The following is an 18,778-nucleotide window of genomic DNA, read 5'->3' as shown; positions in this document are numbered from 1 at the left end:
TCAGTGGCATAGCTGGAAAGAACTCAGAAGTTCTGGCTCACAGTCCCCAACTATAACCATAGTTTTTCTGTAGAATGATTAATAGATTTTAAGGTAAGTAAAATCCATTTATTCATTGTAGGAGAATTTTTTGAATTCTTAGTGATTCTTCACTAGCTCTGAGCACTCTGCAGCTGACTTCCCAGTGACCTGCGGCACACTGTGGTTAGATGTTGGCTGTGTGTGTGTTTATTTAGTGTGCTGTCCCAGCTCTGCACAGATAGCGGAGATAGCAGACCTCAATTAAACTGCCCAATAAATTCACAGACTCGGTTTTCAGCGAAGGCGCCCGGCCACGTTTATTGTCAACGAAGCACGGTAATAGCACCCAGCAGATTCTACGAGGATACTAAGACATGTATGCTCGTGACAGTGGACACAGCTCACTCAGAGGCAGGACTTTCCATTCCCCCCTCGGCTGGTCAAAGACACTCCCTCTGAGATACATCTTTATATACCAATACAAACAAATTGCGTATTACCCCTGATGTATTAGGGTGCCACCCATTCCCTTGTATCTGTTGGTTTGATTAAAACATCTCTATTTATTATGCTGTCATCCTGACCTTATCCTTAAGGATGTTGTCAGTGTGTTCCTGTTATCTTTGGGAAATGTGCTGGTATTGAGGTGTTCTGGTACTACCCTTCTGGAATATGCTTGCCTGAGTGCTCTGTGCCCAGCACCTCTTAGGAATATATGTTTTTGCAATATTAGCCCCGTGCTTGCCAAATTCTGTGAGCAGGCCCTGCCTTTTGCTCAGAACCTGACTTTGCTTCATATTGGCAGAGTTTTAACCACTACTTTCGTTCAGGCCTCAGGCCTCATACTAGGCCTCTAATGCAAGGGCTTATGTCTCAGGATCTCTTCCTACTACACATACCATCTATTCATCTCCTTACTGGCTGTCCCCTACTATGATGACCTGCCACTATTCCTTCCATGATAACTTTCTTGAGATTATTTCCATCTCTACACCTGATGTGACCAAAGCATGTAAGTTTGTGCCTGTTGCTTTCCGACAGCAGGATCTGTTTCTCTTCAATAATATTTCTAACATAAGTATTCCATCATCTTGTCTATCCAGGAGATATGCAACAGTCTTCCCCAGCACCATATCTCAAAAGCTTCAATTTTCTTCTTGACACAGGGCCGCCCAGAGGGGGGGGAAAGTGGGGCAATTTGCCCCAGACCCCGGGCTCCGCAGGGGCCCCCACGGGAAGGGTTGAGGCTCCCTCCACAGCCCCGGCCTGACCCCGCCTCCGCCCCTCTCCTGGAGCCTCAGCGCATCCAGGAGCATCCTTGGCTCCGGCGGGGCCTGAGCTCCTCCCCGCTCGGAGCCGCGTGGTAAGGGGGCGGGGCTACGAGCTCCGGGCCGAGCAGCGGGAGCTCAGGCCCCGCTGGAGCTCGCAGCCCCGCCCCCTTACCACGCGACTCTGAGCGGGGAGGAGCTCAGGCCCCACCGGAGCCACGCTGCGGCGCTGTCCAGGGACGCTCCTGGATGCGGCGCGCTGAGGCTCCAGGTGAGCGGGGAGCCGGAGGTAAGGGGCCCGGGCCCGGGGCCGGGGGGGGGAATAGGTTGGGGGGGCGGTCAGGGGACAGGGAATGGGGGGGTTGGATCATGGGCATTCTGGGGGTCTGTCAGGACTCAGCGGGGGGCTGCATAGGGGTTGGGACAGTCAGGGGACAAGGAGCAGGGGGCGTTGGTGGAGGTGGGGTCCTGGGGTGGTGGTTGGGGAGGGTCTCTGGGGAACGGTGAGAGGACAAGGAGCAGGATGGGTCGGGAATTCTGAGGGGGGCGGGCAGTCATGGGGCAGGAAGTGGGTGGGGGTCGGATAGGGGGCAGGGCCAGGCTGTTTGGGAGGCACAGCCTTCCCTACCCTAAAGCTCATCAGCAGTTTGAGGCTTGCAGAAGAGCCAAGCTATTAGCTTTTCCATTAGGGCTGCCGTCCCTTTCACTTCTCAAATGCCAAATTATAGACTATATTTAATTTCAGTGCCATAGGGAGATTCATGTCAGGGGAGGGATTTAAAATTTCATTTCATTTAAAATTAGCCACTGGGGGAGGGATCATATGAGAAGAGCAATATCCTACACCACCTACCTCCTTCCCAACCCTACCAAGGGAGACCCCCCCTCCCCTGCATTCCCTGAGGTTTCAGAGAGGTTAATTCAGTGTTTCTCAAACTTTTGTACTGGTGACCCCTTTCACATAGCAAACCTCTGAGTGCGACCCCCCCTTATAAATTAAAAATACTTTTTTATATATTTAACACTATTATAAATGCTGGAGGCAAAGCGGGGTTTGAGGTGTAGGCTGGCAGCTCGCGATCCCCAGTAATAACTTCGTGACCCCCTGAGGGGTCCCGACCCCCAGTTTGAGACCCCCTGGGTTAATTTAATTTTAGTACCCTATGTCCATTCACATGCATGTGCTATTTTGAGCATTTCAGTTTTCACAACATAGGCTCATCCCAGATTCTGGAACAAGCTCAAATGCTCAGTTCGTGGAGTATGTACATAAGCTATACTAAAGACAAACCCACAGTAACCGTCTCCAGTTTGTGAGGGACCCCATGGAGCCAGTCTCTAGGAAACAGATAAATGCATGGAGGTTAAGTCCATTAATGGCTATTAGCCAGGATGGGTAAGGAATGGTGTCCCTAGCCTCTGTTTGCAGAGGGTGGATGGAGATGGATGGCAAGAGAGAGTCACTTGATCATTAACTGTTAGGTTCACTCCCTCTGGGGCACTTGGCATTGTCCATTGTCGGGATGGATACTGGATAGACAGGATACTGGGCTGGATGGACCTTTGGTCTGACCCAGTATGGCTGTTCTTATGTTCTAACCTAAATTAACCCAAAGTTATGGAGACACATATGAGTCAAGGAAGCCAGCAGAGTATTAGAAACCTGGAAAAATCTCTGATTGGATGGGCTCAGGCGTTTGGTCACAAGCTCAAGTAGTTCAAAAGTTTTGGATTTTTTTTTAAGCAGAATTTGTTTATTGTTTCTTTAAACAATCAAACACAGCAAGCAGCAAATATTTGGCCACACACTTCTGAAACCCCAAACCACATTCAGGTTTTGGCAGACTAATTTCAGCTTTTCAATTAAAAAAACACAACAAATTTTGAAGGAAAGCAGACCTTGTCCATGATTTTTTCTGCTTTTTAAAAAACCCTAGTTTTCGATCCAAAAAAAGTTTTGACGGAAAATATTTGTCCAACCCTTTTAATGAGCTTTAGTGCCTTTTAGCACTAGCTGATGCTGAGAACCAGTGATACCTTGTAAAGAAGTTTTCTCAAAACGGGGTTTGTGCCGAGATGTGGAAGATTTATTTTTCCGAGGGCCGCCCGTGTGTGTGTGTGGGGGCAAGTGGGGCAATTTGCCCAGGGCCCCACAGGGACCCCCACGAGAATATAGTATTGTATAGTATTGCAATGTTTTTTTTATGGAAGGGGCCCCCGAAATTGCTTTGCCCCAGGCCCCCTGAATCCTCTGGGCGGCGCTGTCTTGACAGCAGCATTAATTTCTGTGATTCACATCCAAAAGTCACTGTGGACAAAATTAAGCTTTTCACCAATCAAACCTTCATACAGTTTGAGATGACAGTTTTTCCAAACTTCTGTAGGTATAGGTCTGTAGGCATACATCTTGCTAGGCGTGAGTAAACTTGCCTGTAGCTTGATATGAGTGCCAGATTAAACTCTAAACAAGAGAGTGTGACAGACTGTGTGCTGGAGATGGTGTTTCTGGGCTACTTGAGATAAGTGGGACTACCCTGAACTGATAACTTTGAAATGTGGATAAGGTGAACACACAAGTGATGAGTTCCTTACACAATCTTCAAAGCGATTGGTCCTTACATGATCTGTATGATGTCCAAACCAATTAAATTCAAGAAGCATAGATGTTAGTACAGGGCCGGTTCCAGCTTTTCTGCCGCCCCAAGCGGCAAAAAAACCCAAGCGGCGGCACTTCAGCAGCAGCTCAACCGTGCCGCTTCTTCTGCTGCAGTTTGGCGGCGGGTCCTCCCTCTCTTCCTCTTCGGCGGCAATTCGGCGGCCAGCTCAAAAAGGAAGAGATGTAATGAGGGACCCACCACCGAATTTCCGCTGAAGACCCAGACGTGCTGCCCCAATACCAGACGAAGTGCTACCCCTTTGAATTCGCCGCCCCAAGCACCTGCTTGCTACCCTGGTGCCTGGAGTCGGCCCTGTGTTAGTAGCTAGTAGTGTGTGACATGATTTGGAATTATGCTATCACTCTGTATATAAACACCCTGGGCCTGGCCAGTGTGGGCTTAGAGCTGGTCCATGCCTAATAAAGGAACCTGAGTGATGAGCTGGAGTCGAATTGAGTTTGGATCCCAGAAAACTGGATGGAGTGTTCTCCAAAAATGGATGAGATGTTCTGGATAAGCCAAGTGCAAAAGGTTTTGAAAGGAATCACAGCAATGCCATGGCTGAATGAGCCATTCCTAATCTTCTTCCAATTTCTATGGAACACCCTCCTTTATTGGATATCTATGATCCCAAATAATTAAATTCATCTACTGCCTCTATGGCTTGACCATTAATTGTGATGTCACCTTTCATCTTGTTTTTGTTAATTATGTCATCATACATGCATTTCATTTTTGCTTCATTCAGCGATAAGCCATATTCCTCACTGGCTGTTTTTACAAACTACAACATTTCTTGAATTGTTTCAGTGGTGGTAGCAAAGAGCATCATATCCTCAGCATATCTGAGGTCAGTTAAGAGGTGTCTACCAGTGGAAATCCCAGCAACTTCCACTTTGTCAAAACCTTCCAGGGCTAGCCTCATAATAAATGTGACCAACAGCAGGGGCAGTGAGTGGTTTCCACTGGGCAGGGTGTGACACAAGGGTTTATTCTGCCCTCAAGCCCCTTCAACATATACACAGAATTTAGGACCTAAGGGACCATTATGATCATAAGATCTGACCCCCTGTATGCCACAGGCCATAGAACTTCACCGTGTGATTCCTGCATCTAGAACCCAGTATTAAAGTCAGGAATTTGCAATGCTCTCAGCTTTGAGTGCTTCAAAAACATTTTACTTGTAAATCGCTATCACCATAACTAAGATTTAGTGAAAGCCACAGTCCCATAGAAGTTTCGCATGTAAAAATCTATGTTTAGCATGCAATTGAGCTATCAATCAAAAAAACCTTGAAATATGGAAATGGAATTCAGATCTCTGAAGAATGGAACTTGTTACCAGATATTTGACTGATCATAACAATGGTACAATTCTATCATTGTTAAGTTCATTTATTCTATGTAAATGACATGACATATGAATTATGAATGAGAACTCAGTGTATGCATTATGAGTCAATCATGATGAGGTGCTGAGCAGCTGCAACTCCCATTGGAACCTGAGGGAGCTGTCGGTTCTCAGTCACTCGCTGAATTCTGCCTTATATTAAAACTATCCTGAGTCCTTTGGCAGTACCCTTTTGATGAGCCATTGTTTGCATTGTGTTGGAATTGGGGTGAAACCAAGACTCCCTCGCAGTCCATATGACTGACTTCATTGGAGCCAGGATTTCGCCCACTGTACTAATGTTTAAGGTAATTCTGGACACAGGAGAGCATATGAAATTATCAAACCAGATATGATGCTAGTGATGCTCTTTTAAGACTATTTAACAGTCTTTATAATGCACATTTAAAAACCACAGGACTAAGTGACGACTGAGTACCTGTGTCATAAAAAGATTGGGATGTATGGAAAGAAAACATATCAATGTGAAAACAGTAACAATTTCTGAAGGCAAATCTAATCAGAATGCAAGTTTTATCAAAAAATTCCACTTAAGTTACTTGCTGAAAGAGAGTATTTTTCAAAAAGCTCAGAGCTTGCAGCAATTAAAAAAAAATCTGACAACAAGCTAGACTAAGAGTCATGAGAGAGAGAGAGAGTGTTGATCTTGGTATTATAATATTTTATATTGGATCTGCAGGTTTTTTCCACTGGGCACTTGGTATTCAGACCAGGCTCTCTTGATCCTTTGTTTTGGTCTGTGCACTTGGTTTTTATTTTTTCATCATTTAGTTGCAGTCATTCTTCGTCACATGCTGAGTAATGTTCCTATCTGTACACAAATAGAGGCATCTACATTTAACTTGTCTCTTGTAGGTCTGCCTATTGCAGCTCTTTGTTTTTATTAGGTCGCTGATTAGAGCTGGCCTTAATATTATTGGGTAAGGTTGTGAAAATAAATTTGGGATCCCAACCTCAAAATGAAGAACAGGAGTACTTGTGGCACCTTAGAGACTAACAAATTTATTAGAGCATAAGCTTTCGTGGACTACAGCCCACTTCTTTCTGGGCTGTAGTCCACGAAAGCTTATGCTCTAATAAATTTGTTAGTCTCTAAGGTGCCACAAGTACTCCTGTTCTTCTTTTTGCGGATACAGACTAACACGGCTGCTACTCTGCAACCTCAAAATGTAACCAGATCCTGGCCATTATTGTGATTGCAGCAAGGTGGGTTTTAGCATATGCCAAAACTTTACTGAATCATTTCATATAAAAGTGGGTGGGAGAATCTTTGTTCTAATACCAACCTCTTGCTGCAGGAGAAGTGGAGCACATGTAGTTTGTTCTGGAATCCATACATGGTTCCCAACATCTACAAGTTTATCAAGCTTCAGTTGTCCAAAGAAGCTGGGGGCAAGTGGGGGTGCTGCTAGGTTCCCAACCACTGTAGGGTTCAGTGCGCTGGCTGAGGAACTTCAGCATGTTCTTCAGGATTTACAAACTTATTAATTATCACAATGAACGTCCAGCGAGGTTGATATTTTACACCTGGGAAAACTAATGCACAAAGGGTAAGTGACTTTACCAAGGCCTCAGAGAGTCGGTGTCACAATGGGAGAGGATGTGAATTAAATGCAGACAGCCATCTGGGAGGTAGCTTGCAGAATCCTTTGTGCCATCACTGACAGTTCAGCTACCACTACCACTCTGTTTTGAACTGGTCTGGAGTCAAGTAACTGGTTATTCACGTCCGCCAAAGCCCAGCCTCGGATGCCTTTAGGAGTGGACTAGATTAGTAACAATTTCAACCTTAGCCATTAGTTGTGTTTTCAAGGCTATCTCCACACAGACCAAGGCTGGGGCTTTTAAAAGGCTGAGAGTACGTACACTTTGCATATAGAGGTCCCCAGAAAATGAAGAGAGCGTGTGCAGGCCTCATTACATAGCAGGCAGCCCACAGAGAGTTGAGCCAACGTACTGGTGGTGGTCAGGCCAAGCTCTCCCACCCCTCGAGAGAGGAAAGCAGAAACTAGCGAGTTCCCCCCTCATTCTCTGAGCGATAGCTGTGAAAGATCTGAGGATGCTAAAGGGGAAAAGGGCAGTCAGGAGAGAGGAGGCCCCTCCTCACACTCAGCTGCAGAGAGGTGGAGAGAGACTAGAAACACATCAGGATGCAGGTGCTGTGCAGCGTCAGGGCACTGCCCTGTGATTCTTGTGTGGCACTTCATGACTTCATTTAATGGTGAAGCAGCTCTCCAGCAATTCAAGGATAAGTGTCACTTTCTGAGATCAAGAGATCTGGTCTCAGCGCCTGCCCTTCGCTCTTTCTTTCTGTATTAACACAGACTGTTTGCTGGTGGATTATTGGGGATATAGGGAGTATGTTTGAATGTCCACCCTTGTGCAAACAGGGAAGGAGTATAGGAGGATTTTTGGCTCAAGGACCCATGGTCAGAAGAGGCCCCAGTGACCAGTAACTGGTACAGTGCATGCTTGATTGTGACCAACTGACCACATGCTGCTGATGCAAGACCCTGGTTCCATGGTTCAGCCCTGTGTCCTTCAGACCATGTCAGAAGGTGAGTGAGGGGATTAGTACAGACAGGAATGGAATCATGTGGTTCCAGTGCAGCCAACATGCATGGCACACACTGTTGGCTGTGGGTAGAGGGAGTGAAGATTGTTTTGCAGGGAGAGATGGGGAAAGCCAAAGTTTTGGTGATCCCCACCCAGTACAGTATACTTTTGCATCCCCTAGACCTGGGGGGGTGGGGGAGGGCACAGGGGGATGACAATTTTTTTTGTTTCACAGGGAATTCCACAAATTAAAAAAATAAAAATTCTGTTTGAGAATGGGGGGGGGGGAGAGGGGGGATTGAAATTTGCTATAAAATGAAATCCTGAAAAAAATTCAATGCAGGTTGATTGAAAGTTTCATTTTGATTTAGACTTTTTTAAAAAAAAATGATATAATACAATGTAGAATCATAGAATATCAGGGTTGGAAGGGACCTCTGGAGGTCATCTAGTCCAACCCCCTGCTCAAAGCAGGACGAATCCCCAACTAAATCATCCCAGCCAGGGCTTTGTCAAGCCTGACCTTTAAAACCTCTGAGGAAGGAGATTCCACCACCTCCCTAGGTAACCCATTCCAGTACTTCACCACCCTCCTAGTGAAAAAGTTTTTCCTAATATCCAATCTAAACCACCCTGAAGGCGGCACGCGTGCCATAGGTTGCTTACCCCTGGTCTAGATCCATCCTCTTTGGAATACCCTTTCAGGTAGTTGAAAGCAGCTATCAAATCCCTCCTCATTCTTCTCTTCTGCAGACTAAACAATCCCAGTTCCTTCTGCCTCTCCTCATAAGGCATGTGCTCCAGCCCCCTAATCATTTTTGTTGCCCTCCGCTGGACTCTTTCCAATTTTTCCACATCCTTCTTGTAGTGTGGGGCCCAAAACTGGACACAGTACTCCAGATGAGGCCTCACCAATGTCGAATAGAGGGGAATGATCACGTCCCTCGATCTGCTGGCAATGCCGTTACTTATACAGCCCAAAATGCTGTTAGCCTTCTTGGCAACAAGGGCACACTGTTGATTCATGTCCAGTTTCTCGTCCACTGTAACCCCTAGGTCCTTTTCTGCAGAACTGCTGCCTAGCCATTCTTTCCCTAGTCTGTAGCAGTGCATGGCATTCTTCCGTCCTAAGTGCAGGACTCTGCACTTGTCCTTGTTGAACCTCATCAGGTGTTTTTTGGCCCAATCCTCTAATTTGTCTAGGTCCCTCTGTATCCTATCCCTACCCTCCAGCGTATCTACCACTCCTCCCAGTTTAGTGTCATCTGCAAAGTTGCTGAGGGTGCAATCCATGCCATCCTCCAGATCATTAATGAAGATTTTGAACAAAACCGGCCCCAAGACTGACCCTTGAGGTACTTGATACCGGCTGCCAACTAGACATGGAGCCATTGATCACTACCCGTGGAGCCCGACGATGTAGCCAGCTTTCTATCCACCTTATAGTCCATTCATCCAGCCCCTGCTTCCAGGGCCGGCTCCAGGGTTTTGGCCGCCCCAAGCAGCCAAAACCAAAAAAAAAAAAAAAAAAAAAGCCGCGATCACGATCTAAAAAAAGCCACGATCGCGATCTGCGGCGGTAATTCGGTGGGAGGTCCTTCACTCCCAGGTGGAGTGATGGACCCTCCGCTGAATTGCCGCCGAATACCTGGAACTGCCGCCCCTGTCCGGAACGGCCGCCCCAAGCACCTGCTTGAGAAGCTGGTGCCTGGAGCCGGCCCTGCCTGCTTCTTTAACTTGCTGGCAAGAATACTGTGGGAGACCGTATCAAAACCTTTGCTAAAGTCAAGGAATAACACGTCCATTGCTTTCCCCTCATCCACAGACCCAGTTATCTCATCATAGAAGGCAATTAGGTTAGTCAGGCATGACTTGGCCTTGGTGAATCCATGCTGACTGTTCCTGATCACTTTCCTCTCCTCTAAGTGCTTCAGAATTGATTCCTTGAGGACCTGCTCCATGATTTTTCCAGGGACTAAGGTGAGGCTGACTGGCCTGTAGTTCCCCGGATCCTCCTCCTTCCCTTTTTTAAAGATGGGAACTACATTAGCCTTTTTCCAGTCATCCGGGACCTCCCCCGATCGCCATAAGTTTTCAAAGATAATGGCCAAAGGCTCTGCAGTCACATCCGCCAACTCCTTTAGCACCCTCGGATGCAGCGCATCCGGCCCCATGGATTTGTGCTTATCCAGCTTTTCTAAATAGTCCCGAACCACTTCTTTCTCCTCAGAAAGAAAGGTCACCTCCTCCCCATGCTGTGCTGCCCAGTGCAGTAGTCTGGGAGCTGACCTTGTTCATGAAGACACAGGCAAAAAAAGCATTGAGTACATTATCTTTTTCCACATTCTCGGTCACTAGGTTGCCTCCCTCATTCAGTAAGGGGCCCACACTTTCCTTGATTTTCTTCTTGTTACTAATGGTACCTGAAGAAACCCTTCTTGTTACATCTCTTGCTAGCTGCAACTCCAAGTGTGATTTGGCCTTCCTGATTTCACTCCTGCATGCCTGAGCAATATTTTTATACTCCTCCCTGGTCATTTGTCCAGTCTTCCACTTCTTGTAAGCTTCTTTTTTGTGTTTAAGATCAGAAAGGATTTCACTGTTAAGCCAAGCTGGTCACCTGCCATATTTACTATTCTTTCTACACATTGGGATGGTTTGTTCCTGCAGCCTCAATAGATTAAAATTAAAATAAAATAAAAAGATAAAACAAAGTTTGTTTTGAAACAGAAAATCAAAACATTCCTTTCTCAAAAAGGTTTAAACCAAAAATTTTGTCCATATAAATATGATTTTTTGCAATTTTTTTCTTTCAAAATGAACTTTCATCATAATGTTTAGCTTTCAATGAATTGGCGTCTGTCGGAAAATTTCCAACCAGCTATACTCCTCCTGCTTACCCTTAAATCATTGGCATTTCTTACTTACATGTTGTGCTCCCTCTGTGTAAAAGAATCGGGCACATGTGAGATTGCCAGGTATTAAAACAGTATTGATCTAATCCATACTTTGCATTTATGGAGATCACCATCAGTTATCATCAGCCCATTTTGGTATGAAAATGTGAACTACAAATATAGCTTAGTCACCTGATCTTGTTGAGAGCATGGATATTTGGTTACAACTGGAAGAGTTCAAAATTATGCAGTGGTATGCATGTCTGAAGTGGTACAGAGGCCTATCTAACCTGGCTACTTTAGCAAAAGAAACACAAACCAGCTGAATGAAAGGTTAGAAAATACTCATGAAATTTAGTCTTCTTCTTATGGGAATATGACTATTTAATGGTGCAGTTTATAATTTAGAGCAATATTTAACTGTCATAAGGGTAATATAGCCATTGTAGCATTTGTGAGTGGTGATAATTATGTTCTTATTTAACAGCAAGATTTCCATGCTCTTTGATCTCTCATTTCATTTTGTTTTTAGAAGAAGTCCTTTGGGGTATTCAATACCATCCAAGGCTAGATTACAACATTTATACCAAGGAGTTGTGCTATTTCACAATCTATTGAGTAGTTACCTAGCACGAGTAAATACTGCCGTTCTGTGAAAAAAATCCTGTCTTTTGTTTAGGGAGCTGTATTAGGGCGGCTGGTGGGGTAAGGTGGAATAGAGCAGTGACAGCGACAGCCGTGCATTCTGCACAATATACACTTTGCAATTGCATGACAGGATGGCTTGGAGTAAGCTGGCACAATGTGGTGCCAATCTCATTTTAGTTCTCATTTGATCAGGAGCAGCACATGTCCCTGACTAGCTCATTCGACTGACTACATCATAGGGGTTAGCAGGAGGGCAAGACATATCTCCTATCTGGTGGACATGGGAAGTGGACCAGTGCACTGGCTGAGTGTTCCACCTACTCTTCTCTTGAATTCTAGAGTGAGATCATGTCCTGCTGCTTTGCTAGGGAGCGGGAAGGGAAGATGCTCCTTGTGCCTTCTTGCTTCCCAGAAAGCTAGTTCAGGACAGGGCAGGCTCTAGCCTGTAGTGAAGAAGTCAGTTCCCAGAACTGGTCATGGGTGATACCTGGTTCATGAAATATGATAGATGAATTCTTGATGCATTTCCCATCTGATTGAGACTGGAATGTTCTATCTCTTTGGATATAAACATTGACCTTTCATTAATAGTATTTTTAGGGCAATACATTCAATCAGGACACTTGCATTTGAACTACCTAGATTAGTTTTCCTACTACTAGTCAAGCTGTAACTAATAAGGTTGCTTAATATCTAACAGACATATATTTCTTCAGTGTCAGGATACAGTTCTGATATTTTAATTTCTCACTGAAGGTAATGTAAAAGATTGCTATGATTTCAAAACAGCACTACCTTAACAATATGTGCAAGAACTTACATACATTACTGCAACAAACATGATATGCTAATATAACAGTAAATCAATATTTGGTTTCCTACCATATTGAACAGGTGTCATTTACACTGCAAAGCACCCAGTTCACAAAAAATATTTTGAAACATTTGCCGACAACAGCTTAAACATGCTATATATGTGGCCAGCCTTCTAATATTTGACTTCCTCAAACAGAGGCTATCTCATGGCAAAGTCTTAGAAACACATCTGATTGCTTTTAGAGTACATCTACATTTGAGCTGGATGGTGTAAGCCCCAGTTGCATACACTTACCTGAGCTAATTCCATTTGAGTTAGCACACTTAAAAATAGCAGTGTAGCTGGGGTAACATGGGAGAAGGCACAGGCTAGCTGGCTGAGTATGAAGCTGGGGGTCTAGGCAGTTACCTACTTGGGCAGCTAGCCCAAGCTGCTGCCCATGCAGCCCAGACTACACTGCTACTTTTAGCATGCTAGCTCAAATGGAATTAGCTCAGGTAAGTGTATGCAAACTGGGACTTAGACGATCCAGCTCAAATGTAGACATACCGTTAATGTGGCATGAGCGTTTACTCTGCTAAATCACAAAAGAATGGAAGTATGTTAGGTTTGTTGGCATTCAGGGGTTGAGCAAACATTGATACAAGTACAGTTTCAGTTTCTGATTTGTTGAGTCAAGTTAATACAACTAACGTGGTTGAATTATCACCTTAGAATCAGGATGTTCTTTTCCACGAGTTTCTCCTTGCTCTAGTGAGATCAAGGGTTGTGCATTTCAAAGACAAATTGCCTTTAGGATTACATGCCATTGGACTATGCTGGGCTAATCAGGTTTGTCACTGACTTGGGATTACTTCCCCCCTATTTGAATTAACAGAGTATGGACAATGAATTAAGGAGGCAATGCTATTCTCTCACTGCGGGAGTGCAGGGTCTTGGCTGTCATAGAACCAGCTGGTTCCACTGTGCGTTGGGGCCGGGGGGTATGGTTCCAAAGGATCAGGAGACAGATCCTCAGCTGGTGTAAATGGTCACAGCTCCACTGACAACAATGGTGCTCTGGCAATTTATAGCAGATGGATCTATGGCCCCAGATGTTTTCATCATATGTGGTCCACAAGCAGCAGATCTCCATTAGATTGAGGTCTACAGACTGAAAAAGAGTGAGAGCTGCTGTATTGGAATATAGCATTTAGGAAGAGCTTCTTCCCACCCCCACTCCAGCCCTTGAATGTGCCAAGATACTATCTGTAAGGTTTATTTCTATTTATCTTAGGCACTTACATGGTCCCCATCACCACATGTATTTATCCTTACAACACCCCTGGGAGGTAGGGAAGTGCTATTAGCCTCATTTTACAGATGGAAAACTGAGGCACAGAGCTACTAAAAGCAGGGGCCTGGACGAGATGACCTCTCGAGGTCCCTTCCAGTCCTACGATTCTGTGACTTACCCCAGCCATGCAGGAATTCTGTGATGGAACAAGGAGTTGAACTTGAGTTAAAACTAGAACCTGATCCTGCAGCACTTACACTTGTATTTACAAGCCCACTGGTTTCCCTTGTGATGGTGCTCATAATGCAGTGGGACTGCATGTGTGTGTCAGGGCTTCCAGTATTTCATTCTAAACTTACTGTATTTTACCTAATGGAAAAGCATCAATCCATGCTAATGGAAAATCACCAGTCCTTGCTAATATACCAAGAGGGTTTTGTATTACTATGAATTACACATGATTCAGGTCATTCATCCTGCCTTCTGACACATGGACAGACAAACAAATATCTGAAAACTGTGGGAGGAAAGCAAATTTGACTTGAGGAAATATATTTAAGTATTTTAAAATTGTAGAAATTGAGCTATTCGTAATATTTAAATGGCATTTGTAAACACAGTTACTAATAATACATATGCATGCAATGAACAAAGATGCTAGTCAAATGCCTAAGCCAAATTTTGCCTTTGGGTGCATGTGCACTTAATTCACTGAGCCAAATACTGCAGCCTTTACTCAAGCAAAACTATTGACATCAATGGGAGTTTAGCCTGAAAAAGCAAGATTTGGCCCAATAGATTCTGTGTGCACATAGCCAAAGGTAGCATGTGTCCCCACATGCACAGACAGTTCTTCTTAATAAGAGTCTGCCCGCTGTATGTAAAAGAACAATTGGTAGCTAGCTTATAAAATTAATTGGTATTCAAAATGGCAACCAATTTTACCACCAGGAGGTAGCTTCTACACTCTAAGGCCTGCAATAAGATCCACGTGGACAGACCCTTGCACCTGTGCATAGTTCCATCATCTGCAATGGGACTCCATGCAAGCACAAGGGTCAGCCCAGACCCAATTGCCAGATCAGGACAGAAAATCATAAGCATCAAACATCATGTGTCTGACTTCTAGAGTGACAGCTACTACACTAACAAAAGCCAGTTTTCATTTGAATGTGTTCAGTGCAGCCTAGTTTATCAAGCATTAAAACACAGGTTTGGGTATGATAGATTTTTCTGAAGAGAAAAAAAGAGTCGGAAGTGACTGGTCTTACCATTTTTGTCTGCTCTTCTCAATATCTAGATAGAAAAAGAGAGAAAGGAATCACTTTCTGCATACACTGTATGACACTGCAGATTTTAAACAATGAGCATTTGCTTTTTTTTTTATTCCACCATCATATTTTCACAATGCGGTAGCAAGAGAAGCCCCACATTTGCTTTTGTCCCTCTCTCACACTGAGCTTTCTTTAACTCCAGTGCTGTGCACTCATAAAACCAGGGCCATAGTAATTATTTGTATTTATTTATATATATATATAATATTGCTGACAAGCACTGGACACATCTTCAGGGTTATACATATATATCACTGCAGTTATACACAGCACTTGTCAGCAATTAAAATTGGAAAATAAAATCTCTGCTCTGAAGGGGTTATAATCTCATCCACAAACAAACTTGCACTGAAATAACTCAGTTGGTTTTAATTTGTGATTTCAGTGCAAGTCTGTATGTGAACACTCATTTCAGAATACAAGTATCCTATGTCAATTTAACTTGATTTAGTACCCATAAACTAAAAAGCACCCGGACTTTCACCAAAATTACTAGAGGTGTGAATTAAAAACCAATTTAATTATTTTGGTGCAAGTTTCTATGTAGACCAGCCCTAAAGGTACAAGGGGTGGTACAAACAATGGACAGAGTGTGGATGTTAGAGTGCAGTCAATCCAGGACCCATGGGTTGTTAGTGATTTAAAGGAGCAGAGAGAGACTGTGTAATGGAATGTTAAACTGTATTATACTATTCATCCACTAGGTGACATTGTGTAAAATACCTCATTTAGATCGACCACAGCCATACCTGGCAGAGCATTAAAGGATCTAATGGTGAACATGTCTGGTATGTATAAGCAAGCTCTGTAGCCAGTCCATATCTGGTACAGAAGAACATGACATGGTGTCAGGAGTAAACTAAGAACAGAAATAGAAAGAAAACAGCAGCAAAGGTTGCAGACAAAAGAAATAGCAACAAAGGTTGCAGGATCTCATCAACAGGCCATTCGTCAATGCTTGAGCGAATTCTGCTTTGATAAACCTTCAGAATGATCAGACTGGAAACAAGATTTTGCATTATTACCAAGCTATACAAAGAAACTGGAGATACACAGGTATCATCTTTAATATATGGTATGGGGAAGCAGGCAGAGCATATTTTAAAATCATTTGACTTTACTGAATACAGTCACAAAGATGACTATGAAAGGGTTCTGGCTATGCTTGATGAATACTTTATGCCTCAATTGTGGTTTATGAAAGAGCATGTTTTCATCAGAGAATTCAGTTTCATCAGAGAATCATTGAATGTTTTATTAGAGCTCTGCATGTATTGGATAAAAATTGTGATTTGGGGGAATAGAAAACATGAAAATCTCAGACAAGCTGGTTATTGGGTTAACAGATAAAAATCTTTCACAGCAGCTACAACTGAAGAGAATTAGCCCTAGCCACAGCTATACAGATAGCAAAACAGTCAGAATTAGTTAAACAATAGAACAAAAGGCAGGAGCAACCTGAAAAACCTGAACCTAATCTAGAAGCTATAAATTAACATTTGAGTGTTTAAGTCATTATCATAAAACGCCTGAGGCAGGGAAAGAAAACTCCCAGGCTAAGAGGGACAAATTCCAGCCTACATGCACAAGGTGTGGAAAAAGTCATATCCCAAGATATGATGCACATGCAGCCAGAGGCGCGCTGTGTAATACATGGACATATGGACAGTTTGCAGCTCTTTGCTGCACCAAAGCAGTAAGGGAGTTAACTCATATTCCAGACAATCAAGAGTCATTGTTTCTGGCATCTGTCACTTGTGATGACACAGAGCCTGCCTGGAGAGTGAAACTGAATATTTTTGGCAGGACTACTGACTTCTAAATTGATGCAGGAGTTGAGGTCATACTCATCTCAGAAAAGGCTTACAATCACCTTCAACCCCTTTCAGAGACAAAGTCACTCAATACAGCTCTGACTACCACTGGAGGTATTCCGAAGTGCATGGGCCACTTCACCACCAAAACAACTTACACTCCAAATGCATAGCTTTTGTCTTTGTATGTGACCAAAGACCAGAAACCTTCTCAGCCGCAGTATGGCACCCACAATGGGCCTAGAGAGAAAGGAGGAAGAACTCAGTGGAGGATTTGATGATATGGGGCTTTTGAAAGGAGATCCTGTACAAATAAACTTAAGAGACAACGCTGGATCATACAATGTACAAACACCTCTACCCGAAAGACCTTGGAAGAGACTTGCTGCAGATTTAGATGAATTCAGAGGACATCATTACCTGGTTGCCGTGGACTATTTTTCCTGATATATAGAAATAATGAACTTGAAAGACATAACATGGTGCAGTGTTATCGAGAAACTGAAGTGCACTTTTGCTCACTTTGATATTCCAGAACAACTAGTGATGAACAAGTTGCAGCAGAATTTAAGTCATTCTGAACAAAATATGATTTTAATCATATTACTTGGAGCTCTCAAGCAAATGGAGAGGCTGAGAGAGCTCTACAGACAGCCAAGAAAATCTTAGAGCAGGAAGATCCATTCCTTGCTCTTCTAAACTACAGATCAATACTAATAGTAGCTACTGGATATAGTCCAGCACAATTCCTGATGGGAAGACAACTTAGAACTACTGAACGAACTACAAGGATGAATACATCTGGGGTGTACAAGCAAGCTCTGCAGTCAGTCGATATCTGGTACAGAAGAACTTGACAGGATGCTTCGAGAATGCGAGCTGGGAGGCTGCTGCAAACGTAAGAGACTGTGAATAAAGACAAAGGGTTAAGACTGGGCAAGGAAGCAGTCTGCCGAGAACCTTTTGTGGAGCAAAGGGATCAGACTGGGTTCAGGAGGCAGTGAGATCAGATATGCGGGAGCAAGTTTGTGCATTGCTTTGAAAGTGAGGGGAAGCTTGAACTGGTTGTGGATGAAAAAGAAAAAAACGAGTGTAGAGATGTAAGAATGGGGAAAGCATGGTCAGGAAAATGGCAGAGGAAGATGCTGTTGCCAGCTGTGTTCTGGATGGACTAAAGTGGGGGGAGAGGCCAGGAAGAAGGAGCTTACACTAGACTAGGCAGGAATTAAATAAAGAAAAATACATTTCAAAAGGGAGCTGCTACCATGGTTTGCTGTGGGGAGAAGTGATACAAAATTGAAACATGTGGAGTGTAACTACTTTGTATCATGACTTTTACTAAGAGATATAAATTCTTATCCACAGATGGTAGAGGCCTGTATTTACCCCACAGTGCAAACGGTGCATGTCCCAGAAGCTGTCTAAATAATCAGGATGAAATGTTGGACTCCTTGTGCAAAGCCTGATTTGGGGACCTAGATGGAAGATAAGCAGGGCTGGATTCTTCCAGCCCTCCTACCATCCTGAAGAAAGAACACAAGTAGCGTGAACATCTGGGATGAAATATAATCTGTTTGTGGCCCTCCCTACACCTGCCCCGTGCAACATTTTGGGCCAGTGGCTCTGTGCTATGCTCAGCATTCCCCCTTACCCCCAGCCAGCCCACCCACAAGCCTATTTCTGAGCATCTTGGAGAATGTCACTCTGGAGCAGTGCTCCATGATGCACGGGTGTTTGGAATCCTCCCTCCATAGGATGCCTCCACCCCAGCACAGTGGTTTCTGTTGCCATTTAAGGCCTTGTACCCACCTGAAGGCAGGCCAAGATAGAAACTTGTTCCTATTGGGATCCGAGGCAACCAGTCAGATAACAGCTGAGCATTATTAACAGGTTGCCACAACACAGAAATGGAAAGCTTCATCTGATCAGAAAAGTTTCTACAGAAATATGTAGGCACACAGAATGGGCAACATTTTCCAAATGTGCGTGAGTACTTATGATAAGTCAAGGCAGGAGGTTTGCTTTCTAAGCCAGTTAGAACACAGCAGATCAGTAACGGTGCAGCTAAGACGCTACCTA

General features: G+C 44.0%; 1 protein-coding gene across 2 annotated transcripts in view; it reads right to left on the bottom strand.

Moving 5' to 3' along the window:
• NECAB1 (N-terminal EF-hand calcium binding protein 1) overlaps positions 1-18,778 on the bottom strand; it is a 146,271-nt gene that overhangs the window by 121,884 nt on the left and 5,609 nt on the right. For both annotated transcript variants that reach the window (XM_005291563.5, XM_065585886.1), the window contains exon 2: positions 14,823-14,847. In XM_005291563.5, coding sequence (XP_005291620.1) covers positions 14,823-14,847 — 25 coding nt within the window. The remainder of the gene's footprint in view (positions 1-14,822; positions 14,848-18,778) is intronic.

The sequence above is a fragment of the Chrysemys picta genome, chromosome 2, assembly GCF_011386835.1.
Source record: "Chrysemys picta bellii isolate R12L10 chromosome 2, ASM1138683v2, whole genome shotgun sequence".
Classification (NCBI taxonomy): Eukaryota; Metazoa; Chordata; order Testudines; family Emydidae; genus Chrysemys; species Chrysemys picta.
This window is presented reverse-complemented; position numbering and strand designations above follow the sequence as displayed.